Source organism: Xenopus laevis, chromosome 1S (genome assembly GCF_017654675.1).
Source record: "Xenopus laevis strain J_2021 chromosome 1S, Xenopus_laevis_v10.1, whole genome shotgun sequence".
NCBI classification, from domain to species: Eukaryota; Metazoa; Chordata; class Amphibia; order Anura; family Pipidae; genus Xenopus; species Xenopus laevis.
Window position 1 is genome coordinate 15,625,397 of NC_054372.1, and position 26,037 is coordinate 15,651,433.

The window sequence follows — 26,037 nt, forward strand, 5'->3', positions numbered from 1 at the left end:
GTGAGCACACGCTTAATCACGGGAATGGGCAGGGAAGCGCATCGGCTGTCTGGGGTGCTGAGTTAACTTGGCCTGCACTGCCCTCTGATGACTCAAACATGGTTGAGATCATCCACCAATGGCGAGGGGTTGGCACTATTACATTATCAAAGAGGGAGGGTTGAGTTGGAAGTTTGGCCTGCTACCCAGCCAAACTCACACCTGAAACTCACTTTCTTGATTCAAACCCACCTTACCCATAGGTAAACACAAGGGTCCCATGGGTTTTGGGTTAACCCACTCATCACTAATCCATAACATCAAAAACGCTATTGGCTGGCAGCAACAGTACTAAGTACTAGGGTTGCCACCCCTCCGGATTTGACCCGGACAGCCCAGTTTTCAGAAAGGCGGCCCGCGTCAAGACAGTCTGCCCAGTTTTCTGAAAAAGGAAAACCAGGCAGGATCTCCCCTGATTGACATGGCGATCAGCCAATTGCTGATATCCACATAACAGCCCCAACCCATGTGACATAGCCCGCCCACTGACCGCATTGTGAGTGGCATAAAGGTGGCAACCCTGAATGCTTCTGAAGAAGTGGCAAGAAGCCATGAAACGCGTTAAGCGGATGATCTGATGTTATGCATGCTGATGCGCTGATATTATCTTTTAACATGGATTATTAAAGTTTAAAGATTTCAACACACCACCTCGAGTGCTCTGTAGTTGTTGGATGTTCATGGATTTGACCCGAAGGGGGACAGATGATGCGTGCAGCACGGAGGTGAGAGTGTGAGAGAGATGAGATGCTCCCCATGTTTGGATTCAAAAGGTGGCAACCCTACTAAGTACTAATAAATGAGCGAGATTTATTGCAGATACAATTAGGCTTAAGTACATTGTTAGTCCCTTTGCATATACTAAATGTAATTGAAGCACAAAGATTTCCTGTTTAAATTCATGCATTCATCTTACAACTGCTGTTCTCATTGCAAATGTTCATGGTTTATAGTTATCCATACTTAGGGGCAGATTTATCAAGGGTCGAATTTCGAAGTGGAAAAAACTTCGAAATTCAACCATCGAATTGGATTACTTCAACTTTGAATGTCGAAGTTTTTTTATCGAATTCGGCCGTTTTCGGTCAAATGAAAAATTGTTCAATCATACCATGAAATCCCTCTAATCGAACGATTCGAATGATTCCATTGATCGATCGAACGATTTTCCTTCGACTTCTAAAGACTTAGCTAAATGTTGGCTATGGGTTCTAGGAGGTCCCCATAGGCTAACATAGCAATTCGGCAGGTTTAAGATGGCGAAGTGTTGAAGTCGAACTTTTTTAAACAGACAGTACTTCGATTTTCGAAGTCTAACTTTTTTATGTCAAAGTCGAATTCAGGCCTATTCGATGGTCCAAGTACCCAAAAAATAGTTTTTAACTTCGAAAATTCACTTCGACCCTTTGTATATCTGCCCCTTAATGTACAGATGATGAAATAAAAATTCAAATCCAAATGAAAACGTTTGCTGTGATGGTTTCTTAGCAATGATTCCGCAATGTGAAATGTGTTTGCGGCTTTAAAGTAAAAATTCCGGTTCCGATGACTATGAATGGGCGAGCGCTGCTCCTGGAAGCTTCTGAACTCAGCACAAACGCACAACCTCAGCTGGCTGCTATTTTTTAATAATGCTGCAAGAAAACCCGATATTTATTTTATAAATTCCAATCGACTCCCCCCCCCCGAGTGAGAAGAGTTAAGTTACAATGACACAGTAAAGCAGACCTCACAGCACATCATATTTACACAATGCGTCTGTTGAGACTGTAACCCGCTGGAGGGAGGTGTTTGAACTCGGGAGGCAATAAAAGAGTTTTACTACAAGGACTTATTTAAATTCAGTTCACTTGAGGTTGGACAAGATTTCCCATATCCTCCCTGATGTCTCTGTCTCCAGCAGGTTTAACCGGCTTGTTTGCAAATTAACACATTGGCATGAAAAGAGGAAAAATGGATAATTGACAGTCCAGCGATGTGACAAATATCTAAATACACAGCGGCACAATAGCAGCCCATCTTGGGTCACCTTGTTTACAACAGGGGGGTATTCATGCTCTCCCCTTATTGGATTCCTGATGCTTTTTCTCAAACAAGACACTAATTCTTCTCTGCTTTAGTACAGAGCGAGAGAGAGTACGGCCAGCGAGCCCTGAAAACATTCTTTCTCTGTCACTGGGAACACTGAGCAATTAGAGACTTCCGCTAATAGAGAACAGTAGAGTGTGTATGTGGATTGGAGGGATGTCCTGCAGTCGCTTGTGTCTGTAAGATTCCATCCCCAAAAGGCAAAACTTTCATATGTTTTGTAAGGTTAATCCTGGCCACAAGCGGTTAAAGACAAATGTGTAACTTATAGTTCCACATTAAACTGCCGCTGGAGCTGTCGGGGCTGAAAAAAATAAGATGGGTAAAAGGGAAACCTGCTGAAATTTTGAATAATGTCATAATATAATATAAAATATTGCAGTGTTTAAACTCTGAGAGTAATATGATAGAACCCGAATTTTAAGTACCCTGATTTTACATTTTCTATGGAACTGATTCCAGTTTTTGCTTGTCCCGTGCAGACAATTTCTTTCGAATTATATGATGTTCTAAAGCCGTTACCCTGGGAAATGTAAAGTCAAGGTTCTACTGCATTTGAAGTCAAGGCCAATGATGCCAGCCAATGCTTAATGAATTTCAGGGAAAGTGTGACAATATTCGGATACTAGAACATGAAAGGACAACAAAGGTCTGGTACCTGTTATCCAGAATGCTTGGGACCTGGGGTTTTCCCAGATAAGGGATCTTTCCATAATTTGGATCTTCCGACTGTACGTCTACTTAAAGATAATTTTATAATTAAATAAACCTAATACAATTGCTTTGCCTCTAATAAGGATTAATTATACCTTAGTTAGGATCAAGTACAAGGTACTTTGTTATTATTTCTGAATAACAGGTTCCCAGATAATGGATTCTATAGCTGTATTTTTGGAGTCCCCCACAATAGGGATCATGTATTGATACTGCCTGCAAGTACAATAAACAATAATGGGTTGAAAATGAAGCCCATTGGCATCAAATTGACATCGTTTTTTCACCTGATACCTGTGCAGAGTCCAATGGCCTATGAGGGAAGCGGGTGCTACTTCACCAGCCTCACCTCCTCTATGGGGACTGGCGATGCAATATTATGTAGTGGAGGGGGCAGGGTGTTGTGGAGGGAGCAGGGTGTAGTGGAGGGGGCAGGGTATTGTAGAGGGGGCAAGGTGTTGTGGAGGGGTCAGGGTGTAGTGAAAAGGCAGTGTGTTGTGGAGGGGGCAGGTTGTTGTGGAGGGGGCAGGGTGTTGTGAAGGGGTCAGAGTATTGTGGAGGGGGTAAGGTGCTGTGGACGGGGTAAGGTGTTGTGGATGGGGCATGGTGTTGTTGAGGGGTCAGGGTATTGTGGAGCGGCCAGGGTGTTGTGGAGGGAGCAGGGTGTTGTGGAGGGGTCAGGGTCTAGTGGAAGGGCTGGTTGTTGTGGAGGGGGCAGGGTGTTGTGTAGGGGTCAGGGTCTAGTGGAAGGGCTGGTTGTTTTGGAGGGGGCAGGGTGTTGTGGAGGGGCAGGGTGTTGTTGAGTGGACAGGGTGTTATGGAGGGGGCAGGGTGTTGTGAAGGGATCAGGGTGTTGTGGATGGGTCATTGTGTAGTGGAGGGGCAGTGTGTTGTGGAAGGGGCAGGTTGTGGTGGAGAGGGCAGGGTGTTGTGAAGGGGGCAGGGTGTTGTGAAGGGGGCAGGGTGTTGTGGAGTGGTCAGAGTATTGTGGAGGGGGCAGGTGTTATGGAGGGGGCAGGGTGTTGTGGATGGGTCAGGGTTGCAAAATTTGCCCCAGGTCATTGCATGTTTAGTTTGCAGAGCTGTTTGCATTTGCTTTTGTACTGGTTGTACATTTTATATAATTTGTATAAGTCTATAGCACACCTGGCACAAGGCAGATGGCACAGCAATCTCCAGCACAAAGGAATATGTAATTATAAGACTCCCACTGTGTCTTGTGTCCACAGATACTGCTTTTAGCATTGGCTTCCAAAGTGGTGCTCTTTAAAAGGCAGGTGCTAATTGTGCCCATATTTGAGCCAATCTCTTAAAAATTGGCTGCAAAAATGTGTCCCTGACAGATTTAAGGTTGCATTGGGTGCAAAGATGATGGCACTTTATTTGCACCTCCATGGCACACTATTTGCACCTTTAACCCTTTGGTAACTCAGTCATAATATGTCGGCTCTGGGTAGTTCTACTGAGCCTGAACTTATTTGTCAGAAGAAAAGGTTAGAGACAAAGCTCCAGCTGCTTTAGACTTTATAGAAATCTCCTGACTGCAGGTGAATGAAATGATATAGATGAGTGGAAGATCCCGCTAACTACTATTGACATTTTGTACAGTGGCTGTTCCCTGGGGAGGCGCGAGACTTCAGTCTGCCAAATCTGTCTGACATCAGGGCGGCAAATGAGATAGCCAGGCCCTGTGACTAGACACAAGTGAGAAGCCCAGGCCATAGTCACATAGTGGGGCAACAGCTGACTGAATGAACTCTTCTGTGCTCCCATTATCCTCAAGAGGCATTAAAGGGCCAATGTCATGTGGTGATAAATGGGAGATGTAAATAATAGAATAATTAAGAGAGGCCTCTGCATATTCTATTGATAGTTCTTTAGGATCTCCTGAATTGTCTCACTGGTGTTCTGACACAGGTATGAATCACTTCATTCCATCATTCCCCACTCCATATGCTTCTCCATATGTTCTCACATAGACACCCCACTCACCTGCACTTCATTCTATTTCCGTGTATCAAGGAATATAAGTGAATGAAGAAAGGCAAAACACACCTGATGTTCAGTAGATGTGGAACACCAAACAGAAATACTGCTTATATTTACATTTAAAGGGCCTGTAAAGGCAAAAAAAATAAAATCCCATTTTTACTTTCTTTAATGAAAAAGAAACCTATATCTAATATACTTTGATTAAAAAATGTGTACCGTATTTATAATAAACCTTACTGTATGCAGTGAAATTCTCTAGACAGTCCCTAACTGCTGAGCAGGGAAACAATCATACTTATGACCAGCAGGGGGAGCCCTCGCCTTACTTCCCAGCCATGCGAACTCAAGCAGCTTTGTTTGTTTTCCTGTAGAGCAGTCAGTGACTGTGTAGAGCTTTGTATTGGATTTTATTTTTGCCTTTACATCCCTTTTAGTGTTTCCAACTCCAGCTGCAGGGACAAAGATTATGGAGCCAGATTTAAACAGATAAACTGGGATTCTATTTGGAGGATTATTTTGCTGCAGCCACTGGTTCTGCAGAGTTGGAGAAAGTTTGTATTAAACAATACAAAAACGATAAAATCCACATTAGATTACATGACAACACAGGACCCAGTGCAGTATATTTTTATTATTAATCAGTCTTGCTTTATTGGCTTCTGGCAGATATTATTTGACTTGTGCTGTTTTGATCATTTATGATGATCCCTAAGCAGCCCAGACCACACTGAGCATGTGCACAGTCTTGGTCTTGCAAAGATGTATAACAAAGTTACAAGATGGTGACCCCCTGTAGCCAACTTTCAGAGCATAAATTATTTGTTTGATTAGGCTTGTGGTCCAGTAAGTTCATGTTTATGTTTAGTATCCAAAATACAGCATTTCTAGCCTTATTCTATTTTAGAATTTACTTCCCCTTTAAAGGAGAACTAAACCCTAAAAATGAATATGGCTAGTGGGCTCTGAGCAGCTGTTGAGAAGCTAAGCTTAGGGGTCGTCACTAATTATCCAGCAGAAAATGAGGTTCCCCTGTAATATAAGCTGATGCTACAGGGCTCAGCTCAGTAAGTGACAGCAGCACAGAGCATGTGCAGTAAATCAGCAGAAAAGAAGATGGGGAGCTACTGGGGCATCTTTGGAGACACAGATCTTTACTGCTAAAGGGCTGCGGTTGCCTTGGGCTGGTACAGAAGCACAAAAATAATGTACAACATTTCTAGCTACTTATTTAGTTAAGCTTTAGTTTTTCTTTAAAGAATGGTGTCAATTTGCAGAAAGCAATTGTTTCCATGTATGTGTTCAGCCCTCTGGTGGTTTGTGTCTAAAATGTGCACCTTGTACATTGCACTGTGCTCTTAAATGAGGCTTCTTTTGATGCTGAATAAAGTGCAAGGTATGGGGCACCTGGAAGTTGTGGGTAGGGTTGCCACCTTTTCTGGAAAAAAATACCGGCCTTCCTATATTTTTATCTTTTTGCCCTATTAATAACATTGGCGTCAGCCATCATTTTTACCGGTCAGGCCTGTAAAATACCGGCCAGGTGGCAACTCTAGTTGTGGGGCTCTGGAAGTAACACCTTCACTAAATGGTCTCCATTTGCAAGTTGCACCTTATGAAACAAAATGACTGTGAATGACCAACGTGAATACTAATTTGTAACTGCATTGGTAAACCTGTGGTATCTAAAATGATGCTGTAATTGTGGGGGGTAACTGCATTGTGGGTAAAAAAAAATGTTTTTGTGATCATTAAATTAGCCCTGACATGATAATAATAATATTAAATATCTTAATCCAAATACAGAGCTGTATAAGTGCAGATTCTTGTTGGGCTTTGCAATTAGGCTGCACGAGGGGGAGTGTGTAAGGCTAAAGAGACAAGAAGTGAGGAAGGTCAGGAAACAGCCGCCGCGAGGCTACAACATAGAATAATAAATGGTCTTGGCAGTTATTCTGTGGAACATATCATCGGAGTGCCGCATTTAATTAATTCACATTGACACCCCCAGCTTTTCCAGAGTAAGGAGTAGCGCCATGTGCCATTTTTAATTCCGAAATCTGACTTGTTTACAAAAAAAAGGATAAGATTGCCAAAATGTGAGGAAATAAATGATTTAGCAGCCTCCGCAGGTGAAGACATGACCTTAGCTGAAACATTCAGCACTTGTGATAATAACAATGACCTTTCCACAGATGGAAGCTGTCACGGATTACTCTGCTATTTTTAAATGTATCTTTAGTCCTAATGTCACAAAGGGAGAAATAAAATATCTGTACCTGTAGGTGTAATGAGAGAGCTTTTACCAGAACATAAATAAAAGACTGAGGATGACTAGAGATGAATTCTGGACGTCAGCAAGGGACAAACAGCCATGGGCAGACAGAAGCAGAGAGGAGAGTGAGGTTAAATTCTCTGAACATCTTCTATGGACTATGGGCCCAATATTCTGGGCATTGTGAAGATCAGTCAGAAGTAATTTTAACACATGAGACCCCAACCAGCGTAATGTTTTTGTTTTACATATAGATGCAGACCAGTTCTTCAGCTCAGTATCTTCACCCACCTCGGGCACATGCAGGGTAAGTGGGTTCCCCTTTTACTGCCGGATCAGTTATGGCCATAGACTAGAGAAAATAATCTGCTGTTGACACCAACAGATCAAAGATTAGCCATTGGGTACAAAACATTATGGGGTCTCATAATCACGTTGACATGGGACTGTGTGTATGATCCAAACGGTAGACCGAGAGAGTCTCACAAGTTAAATAGAAAGTGGTTTTGTGCAATGAGTCATCCTAGAGACTTCAAGTTGTGCAAGAGCTGTATATTGGCATAAAGGGTTGTTTATGGCCAGAAGCATAAAGGGTCAAAAACTCATTATATTTTTTTTATCCAAAATGCAGCTTCCCCCCCCCACCAATTCTAGAATAGTTGCAGCTTTATGGGGGTGCATGTGATGGGACTGCATCACTATTGACTATTGATATAGGGGATGTCATATCTTATAGGGGGGGGGGCTCCTTTTGCCTAGAAGATGTATTAGAGCTCACTCTTAAAATCACCAGACACTATAGGGGTTATTTATCAAGGTCCGAATTTATCTCAGTATTTCTAATATCCAACTTCGAGCAACTCCAAATTCCCGTATGGACCTTATTTATGAAGAAAAAAACCCAAAAAAATAGGGTCGGGCAAAACTCCGAAAACTTCGGAGCTCTCCCCGAAAACTCTGAATTTTTCTGAACACTGCATTTTTTTCAGAGTTTTTTGCTCTGAATCCCCTAAATCATTGGATACCGGTATGGACATCAGCGCAGACACTGGGACCTTCCCCATTGACTTATACAGGACCTCGAGAGCTTTTAGATGCCGGGGTTTCGGATCCTGAGTTTTTAGACCATCGTAATTTAATAAATCTCGAATAATTCGTAGTTTGGTTTTTTTTTGCACCAAAAACTACGAATTGTTTGAGGTTTGATAAGCTTGATCAATAACCCCCTATGTCTCTCTACATGCAGGATTTGTGCAAAAGGCAGTTTTGTTTGTACTGGAATCAGTTATTTGAGTGAGCTCTGATACATCTGCTAGGAAAGGAGCCCCCCTATAAGATATATTGGATCTGACTGTCAATGAATATCTGACTCCCAACTGCTGCATGAAGAGAATTAAGAGAAACAGATGAGGGATAGTGAACATAAACTTGATTATTTCAGAAACAATGCAGAATATTTAATTAATTGCATTTACAAAGTTTCTTATTTCAGTATGACAAAGCTTACCGGTATATGAAATTTTAATTTTCGAGATAGTTCCCTTTTAATAAATAGCGTCAATCTGTGCAACCATTGCATTCATTTGAGCATAACTGCCCTATTGCCACTTATATCTACTACCGCATAAATATTATTACAGCCTCTCAATTATTTGATGAAGAATTGCATATCCCCCCTTCCTTGTGATACATTTGTATGCCAAAAGAAATACATTCATACTCCAGGCCTGACTCTGTTTTCGCTGTTTCTATCATTACAATTTCAGCTATCGGCTTTCCTTTAATTAATGAGTTCACAGGGGATCTTTTCTAATGACAATTGTGATTTTCTTTGTTCCTCTGTTCTTTGGCAGTAGGTTAAGAAAAGAAAATACAAATCTGTTTTTTAGAGTCTGGGAGTAGGGGGGAACCATATAGACTCGAGTAGAACTTTCCCACGTTGCAGTATCGCTGCCAACAGCATCAGGATGGAAGGAAAGGCCCTGGGAGAGACACTATTCTAAATACTATTTATCCTTCACTTCATTCTGCAAGCAAACACCAGCACGGAGAGCCATTACAGAACAAGTGCTCTCTGGATGCTGAAAATCAATGAAGGAAAATTAAAAATCAACAAAGCTCCTACAAGCCACTCTCTAAATGAAATGGCCCGTGATCCAGTCATTCCTTGTTACAAGCAGAGTGCTATAAATTGTTAATTAAGGAAGAATTCCTCTCTGTGTTTTGGACACTTTTTTTTCCATGCCAAAAATAAAAGCCACTTTACTATAGCAGAGTACAGACGGCATTGCCCTGGGCACCTTGGCAGGCAGCCACAGATGGACCCTGTTCTATTTAAGAAGGAGAAAGTATCCCTCCCAACTGTTCCGATTTTGACAGCTCCCGGATTTGTTACTGAAATGTCCCGACTTTTTCTTCGATCTCCTGCACTGAACAGCCAGAAAAAGATACAACGTTTCTAACTTAACTGGCTTTTTGCAGAGAGCCCAAAACAGATTCTTAGATACTTTTGTAACAATTTAAGATAAGCAGGTCTCTTGGGGCAATTCACCTTTATTAGTAATTTATTAGTAATTAACTATAATAACGCATCAAAACCACAGAAATGTGTTCAAACTTTCAAAACCTGCCAAGTTTTTTAAAATGGTAATTTGGGGGTGTGGTCACAAAAATGGGCATGGTCAAAATATTTTCGATGCGCTTCCCATGGCAAATCTTTTTGTCTCTCTTTCTCTTTCCAAAATGTTGAGGGGTATGAGAAAGTACAGGCCACAGCCTTGCAATTTATACCAGCTTAGAGCCACTGTTACATATGGAACCTTTGCTGCCCTCTGTGCCCTCCATGTTTGCGTATTTGTGTAATGGCAGAACCACAGAAATCTTGAAATTCACCCACGTCACTCTCTCACTGATACCAATTTGCTTAGTGACCACAATGACCCTTAGGGGCTTGGAGCAGGTAGCTTCAACCTAAAGTCTATTTAGAGTGAGGATTGAGAATTATATATTCTTGATACCCATGAAACCAAAACTAGATGGTTATTTAGGATGATATTTGGAATTGAAGATCCATTTTCTCAACCACATGATGATACAGCAATGATTTCCTATAAATGTAACTTGGTCTCTCTATGGGGAGGACTGTTGCACTGTAGTAGAGGAAAACATGGTCAGGGTTGACCATGGGAGAGATTGACTATACCTGGAAGAGATGGATGTCATAGTAATTCCACCATTCTTATTGGAGAAATTCATCACCTTATAAAAGTTATAGATTAAGCAGGTAGCAGTGCACAATGTGGGACTGGATTATTACCCAGAACTGTTCTAGAAGCGTCTCTGGGATATGGCCATTTCAGACACCAGTAGAGAGGAACTCATATTTCACAGCCATGAACTAGAGAAAAGAAGTGACTTTTCTCATTATTTACTGCTATTTCTAGTAATTAATAGTTATGACCAGTTAATTACTTTTAAGTAGCCTGTGAGCTTCTATGATTTAGGGTGGCCATACAAGGGCAAATAAAGCTGCTGATGATATCAGTCCTTTAGACCCATTCCAAAAGGTTTCCCCAATCGATATCTGGCCAAAATCGGGCAGATATTGATCAGGCAGGGTTGATTTTTTTGGTGACGGAGTCCTTGTCCCATTGGCACCTTTTTCCTTTGTTGTTATCCGATTGTTTGGCCCTAGGGCCGATCGATCAGATTAACCCGATATTACCCTACCTTTGGTGGGCATATCAAGTAAAGATCTGCTTATTTGGCGACCTGGACAAACGAGCGGATCTTATTGAGTATGACCATCTTTACATGAACGAGACTCTGGAACAGTCAATGTTGCAGTTTCCAGGTTAGAACAGCCTGGTTACAAGGTCAATCAGGGGTTTACTTGAAAGATTACTCTCCTCTCAGTGTGAATGAATTGTCTTACAATACCACCTTTCACATCATATTAAAAAATATTTTCGCATGAGCCCCATTTAAGTTCTTAGCCATAAAGCAAGTACACAAGGTCACACGTCAAGGTTGTTAAGTGAAACATACACGTTGCCCATTTCGGTCTAAGCCCAGAACAAAAATAGAATTTTACTACCTATAAATTATGCACAAATGTATATATATATATATATAAAAAAAAATACTTCCATAAAGCCACCCTATTAAAACAATAAAAGTTGATGAAAAGTTATTTCACCTCGTGAAACAAGTCACTAAAATAAAAAAGTGCAGAATGCAAAATATTCAATATACTACAGCAAATTAATCCTTCTCCTCCAGTGAAAACAAGTCATAAATAAAACACTTGGTTTTATGTGCAAGCTAATATTGCCTATTAAATGAAGGGCAAAAAAACTATGTGTAAATGAAAACTGAAGCCGTCTTAAAATGACTTATTTTATTTGCCCAGTTATTCTTAAAGAAATTGCTGTTTAGCTTGCGAAGCATAATATTAACCTACCAAAGCCTGTGATCAGAGAACATAGCTTACATGGCCATATTTACTGGGGTCATTTATTAAAATAGTGCTAATGGTGGGTTTTGCACAAGTTCCCAGCATGAAGCTGAAGAGATTATGCCTGCAGAATTCCACTGAATGTGTATTAGGAGAACAGGGATTTGCTTTGCTTACAATGAGCAGGCATTGTACTTTACAGTATGTAGACGACAATGAATGAAAATGATTACCATCATTTTTGGAACAGTACCCTTCATATATAGGTGGGATCAACGTTTGCTTTCAACTGTTCTTAGGAGACTTACCCCCAAGGAAAACCAGAGACATACACTAAAAACAAAAAGGTCATGTATGAGCTCCTAGCCAGTATAAAAGTGCCAAAAATGCGCGTAATGGAATTGTTGAATAAGCACTAAGGGGTGCACTCTTGCTCTCCCCTTTAGAGTTCTGCACTTCTTTCCCAGGTCATTGGTAAATTATCCCCCATATTCTCATAAGCTGTATAATTTGTTTTTTTCTTAATGTGATACACAGATACATAGTAGATGATTTTGAGGATATTTTAGCTAGAGAAATCAGTCAAATCAACTGGACTTGCTGTGTTTTTTTTCTTGAAGATGTTTCCCCAGTCAACCAACAAGCCTGTTGAAATGTCTTCAAGAAAAAACTCAGCAAGTCCAGTTGATTTGACTGATTTCTACAGATATACCATGACCTGGATGAATGAGAATCTTCACAAACATTTTAGCTAGAGAATTCCAAAACGTTATGTAACTGTAACAAATACATATTCCCCCCAAACCTCACTCCAACTGACCTTCAAACTAGACCTTTAGGTGCATCTAGGAAAGCAAATGACCATTCTCCAAGTTCTTACTTTAACTTCCTTACATGTTGAGCCACCCCTACCACTGCTGCAAACTCTCCCATCCCCCGAGTTAGACCATCAGTTTGGGAAAAACTGATCTAGATAGAGAAATGTCCTTAAGCCAAACACTTGACAAAGTGTTTTTTTTTTGTTTTTTTTTTGACGAACGACAAAATTCTGCAACAAATTTTTGGCCATCATTTTTGCGTTGAAATATTACACTCATCACTAGAGCTGATGGCTCTTGTTGGAGCATCAGTTGATAAAGCACAGGTTCAATAACTGACAACTATAAACTGAAGTTCTTTTCCCTATGAGGACACTTCATAGAGGAATAGCCACTGCACAGGTCCAGGAACCAGGCTTGGGGCCCATGTGCACAAATTTTAATAAAAGAAGGAGCAGAAATAATAAATATTGGTGGTATGTGAACCATTATTATGGACACCAGGATCCACAGGACTTTAGTCACACACACAAGATTTAACTATACACCATGTCAAGTGTACATTGACTATCCACTGAACCTCACCTGATAATTTTGAAAGCTGTAGCGCAGCTATTGATTTATTATAAACACGCCATAAATATTCATATTTTTAATATAATTTGCAAGCACAGACCCATGAAGTCCTCATTCACCAGGCGGATTCATATTCAGTGAGTGTTGGTTTCAGGGAAATGCCTTTTGTCCAGACAGGCCCTTCCAAAAACATAATAGGCTTTTACCAGAAATTCAGCATCTCTGTGAAAATGCCCCTATGGTTTTCTGTGCTTGTCCACCAAAAGATAATAATGGTTCAAAGACAATATGGAAAAATGACAGCAGAATACAGTATGTCTTCTGCTTTCCATTATTTGTGTTTTCTTAGTCTACCCGATAATATTTCATTGGCAACTAGCAATCTTCTTCCTCCTTACACCTTCCTAATAGCTCTCATCTACACACGGAACAACACTTGCCTTAAACCTGTTCATTATTGGAAAACAGATTGTTGTGTTTAAGGGAATCTGTGCGAGTGGTACGACACAATCTTTTCTTCCCCGTCCTAATGGAGAGGTGGAGTGTCAACTTTGTACGGCAAGCTTATCTAGCTGTATAGAATAGCTATTGTCAGGGGTTAGTCGGAACTGACAGCAGAGCACTAGCAGTAAGATAATGGCTTTTCCAATGTGCCGTTTTGTGCTTCCCTGAGAAATACAAGCTGTCAGCACCTGAGAAGCTAGCAAGTTAAGGGGAAAGACATGTTAATGGTTTATACAAAAGTAACCTAGCCTTACTCACGGGGAAGCAATCTAGTGGCTGTCAATTATTCACCCCCCAATGTCTTATGATCACAGGGACATGAGTGTTATCCATTGTGGTGTGCAGAGCGCTATAATATCACACGTGGGCTACCCCTCACATCAAACTACAAGACTGCTACAAAGCGATAAATTAGCTTATCCATAATAAAAAACACGCACGTCTCAAGGTATAAATGGCTTGTTCTTTTTGCTTGTGAGCAAGGGATTGTTATGCATTGTAGGGAGCAAAGATACTGAAAAAGATGCTTAAATCCTTTATAATAAATAGGGATGCACCGAATCCAGGATTCGGTTCGGGATTTGGGCAGGATTCGGCCTTTTTCAGCAGGATTCGGCCAAATCCTTCTGCCCAGCTGAACCGAATCCGAATCTTAATTTGCATATGCAAAGTAGGGGCGGGGAGGGAAATCGCGTGACTTAACAAGGAAGTAAAACATGTTTTCCCCTTCCCACCCCTAATTTGCATATGCAAATTTTGATTCTGATTCGGTTCGGTATTCGGCCGAATCTTTCGCAAAGGATTCGGGGGGGGGTTTGGCCGAATCCAAAATAGTGGATTCGGTGCATCCCTAATAATAAACAGTGATTCTGTAGAGCAGCAGTCCCCAATGTTTTTTGGCCCAGGGACCGGTTTAAAGGAAATTTTTTGCAAGGACCGGGGGGGGGTGGTTGGGGGGTTTGGGATGGGGGTCGGGGGGGGCCAGCAGCAACTGCACATCCAATTTGGGCACACCGGCTCTGTGGCCCAGTTCAGGACTGTCCGTGGCCCAGTTGGGCAGCATGCCGCCCCCTAAAATCCAACCACCCTAGGTCCGGACCTTGGTGGCCTTTCCACAAAATCCGGGCCTGTCTGCTTTACTAACCCATTTGCGAAGTAGATCTACAGATGCACCTCACTAGATCTACAGATGCCCACACTAGTTTTACCCATAGTATTCCCCGTTGAAAGGACACAATGGTTGCATAAGCAGAAGAAACATTTTCATTTGTATCTATTTATGTGCACTGCAAATTTTCTAACACATGTGAACCTAGAAGCCAGTGGTTAGCATGGATGATAGTAAAAGATTTACAAATAGTACTGCAATAATCACTGCTATTATCATTGCTATTATTCTTTTGGATGATTTGCCTGGCCTGCCCTATTGAGGCCCTACAATGTAACATCTACAAGTCAGAAGAGTGGGAATTAAGAAACTATAGCAGAGCAAGTTCTTGACTGTACCACTTGATATCCAGGTTGCACAATCTTTGTCTATCAGGGGAGCTTAAAGGAGAACTAAAGCTTAACTAAAGAAGTAGCTAGAAATGTTGTACATTATGTTTTGTGCTTCTGTACCAGCCCAAGGCAACCACAGCCCTTTAGCAGTAAAGATCTGTGTCTCCAAAGATGCCCCAGTAGCTCCCCATCTTCTTTTCTGCTGATTCACTGCACATGCTCTGTGCTGCTGTCACTTACTGAGCTTAGGGACCCACTCACAATATACAGTACACATAGAATAGAAATGTCACAATATAAGGCTGATTAGTAATTAATACAGATAATTACTACATGGCAGCACAGAAACCAGTGCAATTAGCATCAGAATTTAATAATCAGCAAACCTGTAGCATCAGCTTATATTACAGGGGAAGCTCATTTTCTGCTGGATAATTAGTGACGAGCCCTAAGCTTAGCTTCTCAACAGCCAATCAGAGCCCACTGAGCATGTGAGTGTCACAGACACTTTCCAAGATGGTGACCCCCTGTGACAAGTTTGAAGTCCTGGATAATTGCTGCTATTGACAAGCTGAAACTTTAGGCTGGTGCAATAAGTTCAATATGTAAAATATGGCATTTTTTACCATATTTATTTTTAGGTTTTAGTTCTCTTTAAAGTGCCCTATATAATTTTGGATTTTTTTTTTTAAATATATTTTTTTTAACTGCACCAGTTGGTATTGGTGGTCCAGTTTGTGTCAGTCTATCATCTTCACAGAAAATGTATGGTTTAGCTTCCACAATCTGATGTTCTGGGGACTGCATACCTGGACACCACATCGTTTTGGGTCAGTCTACACAGAATACTACTTGTTTTGTTTAAAAAGGTACATAAAGTATATATAATGGTATCCTAGAAAGTCAACAAAGCCTTTAAGATGTAAAAACCAACTGCAACTGGTAATTAAGCACAGTAACATTTACATTTTGTCATTAAGACTTAAGACTCATAAGTAAAACATGTGCATTAGATCAAGTGAATACTGTACTTTGTTGACTTTGTACCTTTTACAAAGGCGCAATTCAATATGAGGCTGACCCCAATGGGCCCCATCACAATCACAGATATAACTAGTATTGCAGGAAATTCCCTGTCTAGAAAACATGCCAAAAATCCACAACTGCTAAAAAATGCTAATTGAAGAACCACTGAGGGGTGCAGCAGGAGACATTTCAGAACTTTATGCACCTTATCACGTGGAGTACAGATCCATCATACTGTCCATTGAGATCATTAGATATATGACAGATTCAATGACCTCTGTTTGGAAGGGCAATTCTTTACAGTGTATTTTCTCTTTCAGAACAGAGGCTGAATATTTTAGAAGCCTTTAGCAAAAACATATCTCTGCCCAATTGGAAGCATTTATCATTCCTTTCCTGCTTGAGAAATCTATATCTCTCTTTATATTACTTATAATTTATAGGGCAGCAATTATTTGCATCCAAAACTTCTAGCCAAGGAAATAGTTGGACAGCCTGCTGCAATAAATTCACTGCAAATAAATCTTGCATAAATTAGCATTTTCTTCAATTCAAGAGAATAATACAGGCTTTGTCTTGCACCGATTCTACCATTTGTAAAATGCAAAATAAATAGTTTTGAAAATTCATTAATATCTTGTTGAAATTTTCAAGTTGATCCACGGATTTTATCACAAAATATTATCCCATGCACTTTCTTTCCTTCATACACAGTGCAGTTTCATTCATGTCACAGATAGTTTTTCTCTGTTCCCAATACCCCTTTTATTCCCATGCCCCTTTCCATGCCTCCGGTTGTGCATGTAGATGTGCACATGACTGTGTGTCTACTAACAAATTTCAAAGCCCCAATACAAAACTCATATCACTGCAACATGTTCATTTTCATCTTATGTAACTAAAGAACAAAACTATTTAACACTATTGAATTTACACAAATCTCTTGTGTTGCCTCATGTGGAAACTTAGGCCGACTTCGGAAAACCAATTGCTGCGTGTGATTATCTCCGGCGATTTTTCATTTTAGCCAGCGCAGAGTGAGGGAAGGCGTTTGAGGAGATTCGTCGCCAGGCAACAAAATCCCCCAAAACGCTCAGTGTGACCTTACCCTAAGCAAGGAACAGAAATAACACTCTCCAACATTAAAGTAAAATGAATCACAGCAACAAAAAATGTTGGAAATTGAAATTCATGACAACATAGAAATCCTCAGCAAATGTTCATAACCTAAAAAAATAGCATCTGGAATTCTCTATAAATATGCAATAATGAAATAATAAATAACTACATTTACATGTTTAGAGGTAGGTTTAGAGGTAGAGGTGGTAAGTTAGCTGCCCCTTTAAGAGAATAGTTCCCCTAAGATTAGACAGCTAAGGGGGTCCGTAGCCATAGAAGGTAAGTAAAACCCTTTTCCTGGGTCAAAGTATGACCTTTACAATTCTCTAGTTTTGCCCTAGGAGGAAACAAATAACAATATAAGATGAGCACACATGCTCAGGGTGCATTTTGTGAGAGCCCTTGCCTAAGCAAGCATGAAGGGTCTGGTGGAACCTAGATAGGTCAGTTCTAGTAAGTGGTAGACCATACTCTTTAATAGGTCACTCTAGGGTTGATCAGTAGATTAAGGCTATTTATCTGAGCAGACCAAAGCTCCACCAAGGAGTATTAGTGGGACTAGGATGCCAGGTGTTATTGCCCAGGAGTAGGGAACTAGTGTACAGACTCAGGGACTAGACAGGTGCCCTTGGATTCTACTTAGGATAATGCCTGAAAGCTGGGAGTGCCTATTTTTATGCTGTTCTCTTCTCATTGCTCATATGTGGGGATATATTCTGACCGGTGTTGGTGCTATTTGTATATGCCTAACCACTGAATGGCAAACTGAATGTTTTATATGGATTATTATAAAAGTACAAACTACTGGTGTAGTCCTAACTTCATCGCAAAAGAAGGGTTGGGGGGAAATGAAGATCCCCAACTGCACTTTTTAGAATAAGTCTCCATTTCATTCCATCAAGCCCCAAATTATTACTGCAGAGAAAATATCTAAGACATTAAGGGAAAAGGATGGCTCCTTGTCCAGACTTGACGTAAGCACAAAAATATCACTCTCAGGGATCTAATATTAGCACTAATATTAACAAAAACAAAATATTTATTTTGTTTGTACGTTCTCCCTTCAGATTTCAGGCTCTGTGTTGAACAAGAGCAATGAATGAATAAGTAAGAACTTGGCATGGATTGATGTGACTTTCCATGCCAATCTCCACCTTTCATCTTAATTGGACACACCTCTGTCCTGCCAACAGTAACTGAAATAACAGCGTTTGCACTTATTGTCGCCTTGTCCTTCAAGCAATTTTACTCTTTGTTCCTCTGGACAACCGTGCCCTACGTGAGACGACAGCACTAGATCGCCGCCTGATAATATATTGGAAACACTACCTTTCATTTGGATTTTATAAAAAGTCACTGTTTATGAAATTAATTCAGAACAACTTAAGAATTACATGCGGCTTTGAAAGAACAATTTACGTATGCAGTCACAATAGCACCCTTACGCCAATCTATTTTTTTCCCATTATTTCACACTTTTAGCCAATGTGACTCATTTTGTCTAAATATATCCTCAAAGTGTGACATTTGCCATCAGGAAAGCGAGATGTGATTGAGTTATTATTAGAAAACTGTGACAGTTTCTTGCAGAAAATAAAAGACAGTTTTAGGAAAGATTTAATATAGGGATAATTTATTACCTTTTTTTTTAACTATGTGATATTGTTACCCAAGTCATGAAAGGAAGAACTTTAAGAAATCTCATTTAGGGGCTGTTTTTTAAAGGGCATGTAAAGGCAAAAAACAAAATCCCTTTTTTACTTTCTTAAATGAAATATAAACCTATCTCCAATATACTTTAATTAAAAAATGTGTAACGTTTTTATAAGAAAAATGACTGTATGCAGTGAAATTCTCCCTTCATTTACTGCTGTGGATAGGAATTGTCAGACGGTCCCTAACTGCTGAGCAGGGAAACAATCATACTTATGAACAGCAGGGGGAGTCCCCGCCTTACTTCCCAGCCATGCAGAACTCAAGCAGCTTTGTTTATGACGATCCCTAAGCAGCCCAGACCACACTGAGCATGTGCACAGTCTTAGTCTTGCAAAGATGTATAACAAAATTACAAGATGGTGACCCCCTGTAGCCAACTTTGAAAACATATATTATTTGTTTGATTAGGCTTGTGGTGCAGTAAGTTCATGTATATATTTAGTATACAAAATACAGCATTTCTAGCCTTATTTTATTTTAAACTTTACATGCCCTTTAATGACTGATTTGGATAGTGTTATTTTGCCATGATTGTATATTTTTCAGAATCAGATGTTGCATTTTGCTGCATTGTTTGTTTAAAAAAATGGTGATTGCATCCAAAATTGCAGTTTGCTAGCTGCGGTTTGGCAAATAAAATGACCCTTAAAGAAACAGATCAGTGTAAATATAAAAACCAGTGGAAACCAAGTGAGCTGCAAAGCAAGACCCCCACACACACAAGTTATAAAAAGCTATTGATGGTTAGGACCCCTTATAAATTAAAAAAAACTGTGGTGCCAGGGCCCCCCATACATTTTTTTTAAAAAATAATTGGTGGACAGGGCCCCCCTACAAGTTAAAATAAATAATTGGTGATCAAGGCCCCCCCTATAAATTAAAAAAAAACATTGGCCCCAGGGCCCCCCATAAAAGTTTTTTTAAAAAAACATTGGTGGCAAGCCGCCCTTACAAGTAAAAAAAAAATGGCCCTCCCCCCACAAGTTATAAAAAGCCATTGGTGATCAGGGGCCCCCCTGCAAGTAAAAAAAAAATTGACCAGATCCCCCCAAATTTTTTAAAAAATTGCTTGCCAGGGTTTTGTGCCTAAGGGGGGGGGCTGACCATGCTTCACTTACTTGATTAGCCGGGCCCCCTGCTTTCAGCCTGCTGCCAGCTTCACAAAATAGGACACTGCAGCTCTGTGCATGGAAGCTTTTCTTCTATTAAGATTTCCTGTCCTTTAAGAGTAAGTCCCGGTAAAGTTGTACAGGGATTGGATAAGGGAATCCAATCCCAATGCAGGACTTATTCTTAAAGGACCATGAGGTACAGGAAATCTTAATCAGAGAAAAGCTTCTGTGAACAGAAGTGCTGTGTCCTATTTTGTGAAGCTGGCAGCAGGTTGAAAGCAGGGGGGCCCGGCTAATCAAGTAAGTGAAGTATGGCCAGGCCCCCCTTAGACACAAAACTCTGCGGGCCTGGGACAACTGCCCCCCCATGACCCCCTGATGGCGGCCCTGTGTAAAATATACAACCATGGCATTTTTAAATTTTTATATTTACCCAGGTTTTATTTTTATACTGAACAATTGCTTTACGTCTTTAGTAGTAAAATGTTGAAAGGGTTTGCCTTAACTTTTTAGTTTTGCACCAAAGATATTATAAATTCCTGTAATTGATGTCTCTGACTACTGAACCACAATATATTTTACACCGTTATTACTGGAAAAAAAACAATACCCCGAAACTAAAGTCAACCAGCCCTCTTCTAAGTTTGATTTGCAGTGAAACAACATCTTCATAAGCTACTTATAAACATTCATTTAAAAAAGCCCAGTTCAGAGAACACTGCCCAAACTTACACATCCCTTACTTTCAAGAACCCATGCTTATAAGGCATATTAGCACAGCAATTCACCATATACATATATATATCTATATCTATCTATATATATATATATATATATATATATATATATATATATATATATATATATATATACACATATATATATTTAGATATATTTAGATATATTTATATATAATACACAAAAGCCATGAATATCTTGTAAATTATATCCTTATAAACGGTGAGTTCTGATGTCATCAGTTATAAACGGTGAGTTCTGATGTCATTTCTGTCACATGACTCACTGAAACGTGTGTATTATAATAAAGTACCCCAGTTGCAAAATATGAGGATATTATAAGTTACCGAGGAGTTTCATGACCTGTGTTTTCGGCCTCGTGTTTTTATATGGTCATGAAACTCCTCGGTAACTTATAATATCCTTATATTTTACAAGAGGGGGTACTTTATTCACTATATACACACTTATCTCTCAGCAAGAGAGGAGCAAAGGTCTGTCCTACCTTTTTCTTGTTCGTTGGACAGATGTAGAAGTTGTCTATCACTGAAGTGACCCCGGGCTGTAGGTTTAATTTTGTATATGTAGTTCCATAATCAGATGATCTGGAAGAAGAAAATAAAAACAAATGGAATAAAATTGTGAAATAATTTTTTTTTAAATGAATAATTGTATTTATTAATGTTTATTTATTAATTTTTTTAAAACAAAATGGTGAATGAAGCATAGGTCGATTTGAGCTCCTCATTTGATCAAAACCATTATTTTGCATGTTGGTCTCTGATGTGCAATTTCTTGTAGTTGATGTTCTCATTCATAGCCAAGTGACATTAATTCCCACTTTAATTCAGCCCAAATCAATCAGAATTGTGAAATTTTAATTATTCTGAATAAAACTGCAGAATGAATCCCATCAATATTGCTAAATTGCTCTCCAGAGAATAAAGTTGGCAGTAATGTATGACAGTTTGATGCTTAATGAAGGGCTGAGGCATGACCTAAAGCATCACTATAGTGTAAGGCAAGTTTTCCTTGGCTTATGATGCTGTGCTCATTTTTAATTGGTCTACTACATGATTTGCCAGTAAGTTACTATTGACTAATAGAGAGCTAAACGTTTGTTGACAAAGGGTATCTATTATATCTCTTAATAATGGTTTAATAGATACAACTTGCACATATCTCACCATATAGAATATGTGGGAAAGTCGAAGGAGTTTTTTAAAGAGCTGAAGAAAAGATCAAAAATTTCCAGATGTGACACGGACCCAGGAAAAGTAATGATCTGGGTCAACATGGATCTCGGAATCATGGAATTTAAAAAGGTTTACTCCTATATAGATCTTTTATGGTTCTTGTTTTTTTATCACTGAAGACCTCTTGTCATGTTGAAGGCTTTCTTTTTTTATAGAGATGGGGGTGCTTATAAATAGGGCTTCGGGGAACCAGCTGGACCTTGATATTATCTACATACCACTAACAATCATGATTTGGTATAAGGACACAGGACACGAAGGGGCAGATTTACATATGGTCGAATACCGAAGTCGAAGTATTTACCGCAATTAGTTCGACCGAACGAAAAATCGTTCGATCGACCGATTAAATCCTTTGAATCGAACGATTCGAAGGATTTTAATCCATCGATCGAACGATTTTTCTACGACCAAAAAAACATAGCAAAGCCTATGGGGACCTTCCCCATAGGCTAAAATTGCACCTCGGTGGGTTTTAGGTGGCAAAGTAGGGGGTTAACGTTTTTTTTAAAGATACAGTACTTTGACTATCGAATGGTCGAGTATTCGAACGATTTTTAGTTCGAATCGTTTGAATCAAAGTCGAAGTGGTAGTCGAAGCAGCCAAAAAAACATTCGAAATTCGAAGTTTTTTTTTATTCTATTCCTTCACGCGAGCAAAGTAAATGTGCCCCAAAGAACTACCAGGAAATAATCTTTGTGGAAACTATAACGATAGTGATACAGTTTCCATGCACATCCCATACCTCCCAATTTTTAAAATACATCCCATTTTTAAAATGGAAAGCCAAACAAAAAATCATCCATGCCACACATACACATGTGGCAAACATTTTTGACCACACTCATTTTTATTTGAATTACAAGCCTGGATTTGTGGCCTAGGGCAAAACATATTTAGGGGTACCATGCAGCCCAGCCGCATCTATATTTTTGGACACTGGGAGCTGAGTTTTAGAGGGAGCAGTGGAGCCAAAAACAATAGGTGAGATATTAAGTGTGCACGTGTTTGGGGTAGGGGGCACAATTGCGTTCGGATAACAGGAGGTGGTGGGCCTGTGGGTCCTTCATTTGCAAATCCATTGCTGGGGATTTATTATGCAGAGATTTGTTTTACCAAAAAGCTCTGAATACAGCAATGTTTATTTAGAAAAAAAAATTCTTATTTTTGATTGATTTGCTTTTTTTTTTGTTTGGGTTTCACAAGAAAAAAACGAATAGAAAGTTGAGACCCAAACAGGCCATAGAAAAACCATACTGTTCTGGTCAAAACCAAACAGGTGGCAACCCTAACTATAGCTTCACTAAAGAAGTAGCTACAAATGTTGTACCTTATGTTTTGAACTTCTGTACCAGCCCAAGGCAACCACAGCCCTTTAGCAGTAAAGATCTGTGTCTCCAAAGATGCCCCAGTAGCTCCCCATCTTCTTTTCTGCTGATTCACTGCACATGCTCTGTGCTGCTGTCACTTACTGAGCTTAGGGACCCACTCACAATATACAGTACACATAGAATAGAAATGTCACAATATAAGGCTGATTAGTAATTAATACAGATAATTACTACATGGCAGCACAGAAACCAGTGCAATTAGCATCAGAATTTAATAATCAGCAAACCTGTAGCATCAGCTTATATTACAGCCAGGGAAGCTCATTTTCTGCTGGATAATTAGTGACGAGCCCTAAGCTTAGCTTCTCAACAGCCAATCAGAGCCCACTGAGCATGTGAGTGTCACAGACACTTTCCAAGATGGTGACCCCCTGTGACAAGTTTGAAGTCCTGAATCATTGCTGCTATTGACAAGCTGAAACTTTAGGCTGGTGCAATTAGTTCAGTATATAAAATATGCCATTTTTAGCCATATTTGTTTTTATGGTTTAGTTCACCTTTAAAATGCCGCACTTTGTATATGACTGTATTAAAATCTATGGTACCCCACCTTACGTGTATGTTATATGTACCCCTTTGTTCTTAGCAAACCAAAGTAGCTCACAGATGGCAGGTTAAGGCAAAGTTTGTGTTGATTAAAGCTTCTATCATACACAAGTGGGTTGTTTTCTTTCATCGGATGGAAAAACACACCTGAAATTATAGCAAACTATAGGAAATTATAATTTTAACAGAAATGTAACAACTAACGGCCACTTTGTTAAAAAGACAAGCTGAAAGATGAATTCAAATGATATACAGAATTAAACTCCATGAGGATCAAGATTAATTACATTTGGTAAATGAATATCTGTGCTGTTTGTGCCGAAAGTAATATTGCATTTTTTATTACTGTATCATGTGGGATCTAGATGAATGGCTAGACGTGGGATTTTTTCTTGCTATTTCTGTAATGACCTTGAAATAAACTCCCTAATAGAACATTAATTTCCATGCTAAGGCAATTAGACAGTCGTTAGTTATATTTGAGCATGGCTAGACTATGTAAGAGGGAGCCGGGGCTACTGAACCTGTTCTACTAACAATATTGCATATACAATAACTGCTATTGTCAAGGACATATAATTATTTGGTGCAATACAATCTACTACTGTATATTCTAGCTAGCATGTGCATAGATAGTACAGGTTGATGGTAACACAAGGGTTGATGATGAATCTATTCCTCCAAATCCCAGATATGGGTAGCATAGGATGAAACTTAACACATGCTACTTGCAATTATTTACTTGCAATGTACAGTATGTCCATGCCAAGGAATAAAAATATAAAGGCAGACACATTCTTGCTTATTACTGAGTGAAGAGTGACTGCAGGGTCTATGAGTAATCACCTATTGTACATACTGTATATCCTGTGGGAGAGAATACCTTTTGGCCTAAGGGAGTTAATGGTTTCCCCTAGAATATAAAATACTGCAAAGTTCAGCTATTTAGATTTCTAGGTACAGCGGAACCTAAGGATAGAAGACCAGTGGAAGACAGCGACCACAGGTATGACCAGTAAGATATGGCACTAGCTCCAGTTATAGCAATAACAAGGACCTTATTACATGAGCCCCTACTGCTTTTGCTAACTATCTGAGATACCTTACACTCCAGACTGGAGGGACTCAATCGGTTAGGCCAATGGAAGTGAAGAATCTCTAAATGGCCAAGCTGTAAGTTTTGATATGCTGGCGTGTAAGTATTATCCAATGAAGCGACTATTACTGTGAACTCCTGTTGGACTACTGCAATGGAATATTTGTTACTTTTTAAAAAGCTTGGGCATATTTTGCCTCCAGTATTATAATCAAAAACAAGAATCTCATGTAATGGTGCTCTGCATTGACAGAAGCAGGAGCTACTAATAATAGTAGTTGGCAATTTCTAGTTCTGATCAGCCATGTTCTCTATTTCACAATCAGCCATGTTCTCTATTTCACAATCAGCCATGTTCTCTACTTCACAATCAGCCATGTCCTCTACCCATGTTCTCTATTTCAACAATCAGCCATGTTCTCCATTTCAACCACCAGCCATGTTCTCTACTTCACTATCAGCCATGTCCTCTACGTCAACCATCAGTCATGTCCTCTACTTCGACCATCAGCCATGTCCTCTACTTCAACCATCAGCCATGTGCTCTTTACTAAACTATCAGCTATGTCCTCTGCTTCAGCCACCAGCCATGTCCTCTACTTCAACCATCAAGTTGTACTTGAGTGGTAAAAAAATAGCATTTTCTTTTTTTGCAGATAGCTGTGACTCAAACCCAGTAGTTTCCTCTTTGCTTCCCTGATCAACAATGCAGGTATCACATCCCTATGGTGCAGGGCAGAGGAACACAACCTTTTTTCCCATCTTGCTTGCTCTTTTAGGTATAAACAATTTATAATACATGTGTGTGCGTACTATCTGCATTCCCAATCCAGCACACAGCTGCAGAGACAACTGTAATGTCGATAATGCCGACACGAGTCAGACTCAGGAGAAGAAATAATTTTCATTCTTGGTCTGTCACTGCCAGAGCAGAATAATTATAAAGCTCTTGGATCATTTTAAATAATACAGGGCTCTCTATCTAAATGATAAAATGATTAGCATTGGTAATAGTTTAACATTGTGATTGTGAAATGTATTTGAGCGATAATTTAAAATTCCAATTTAGTTTCAAAT

The 26,037-nt window shown here is 39.7% G+C and overlaps 1 protein-coding gene across 2 annotated transcripts in view; it reads right to left on the bottom strand.

The window, feature by feature from the left end:
* The window catches only part of sorcs2.S (sortilin-related VPS10 domain containing receptor 2 S homeolog), a 594,893-nt gene that overhangs the window by 229,310 nt on the left and 339,546 nt on the right, over positions 1 to 26,037 (bottom strand). For both annotated transcript variants that reach the window (XM_041579391.1, XM_041579390.1), the window contains exon 3: positions 21,176 to 21,275. In XM_041579391.1, the coding sequence (XP_041435325.1) occupies positions 21,176 to 21,275 (100 nt within the window). The remainder of the gene's footprint in view (positions 1 to 21,175; positions 21,276 to 26,037) is intronic.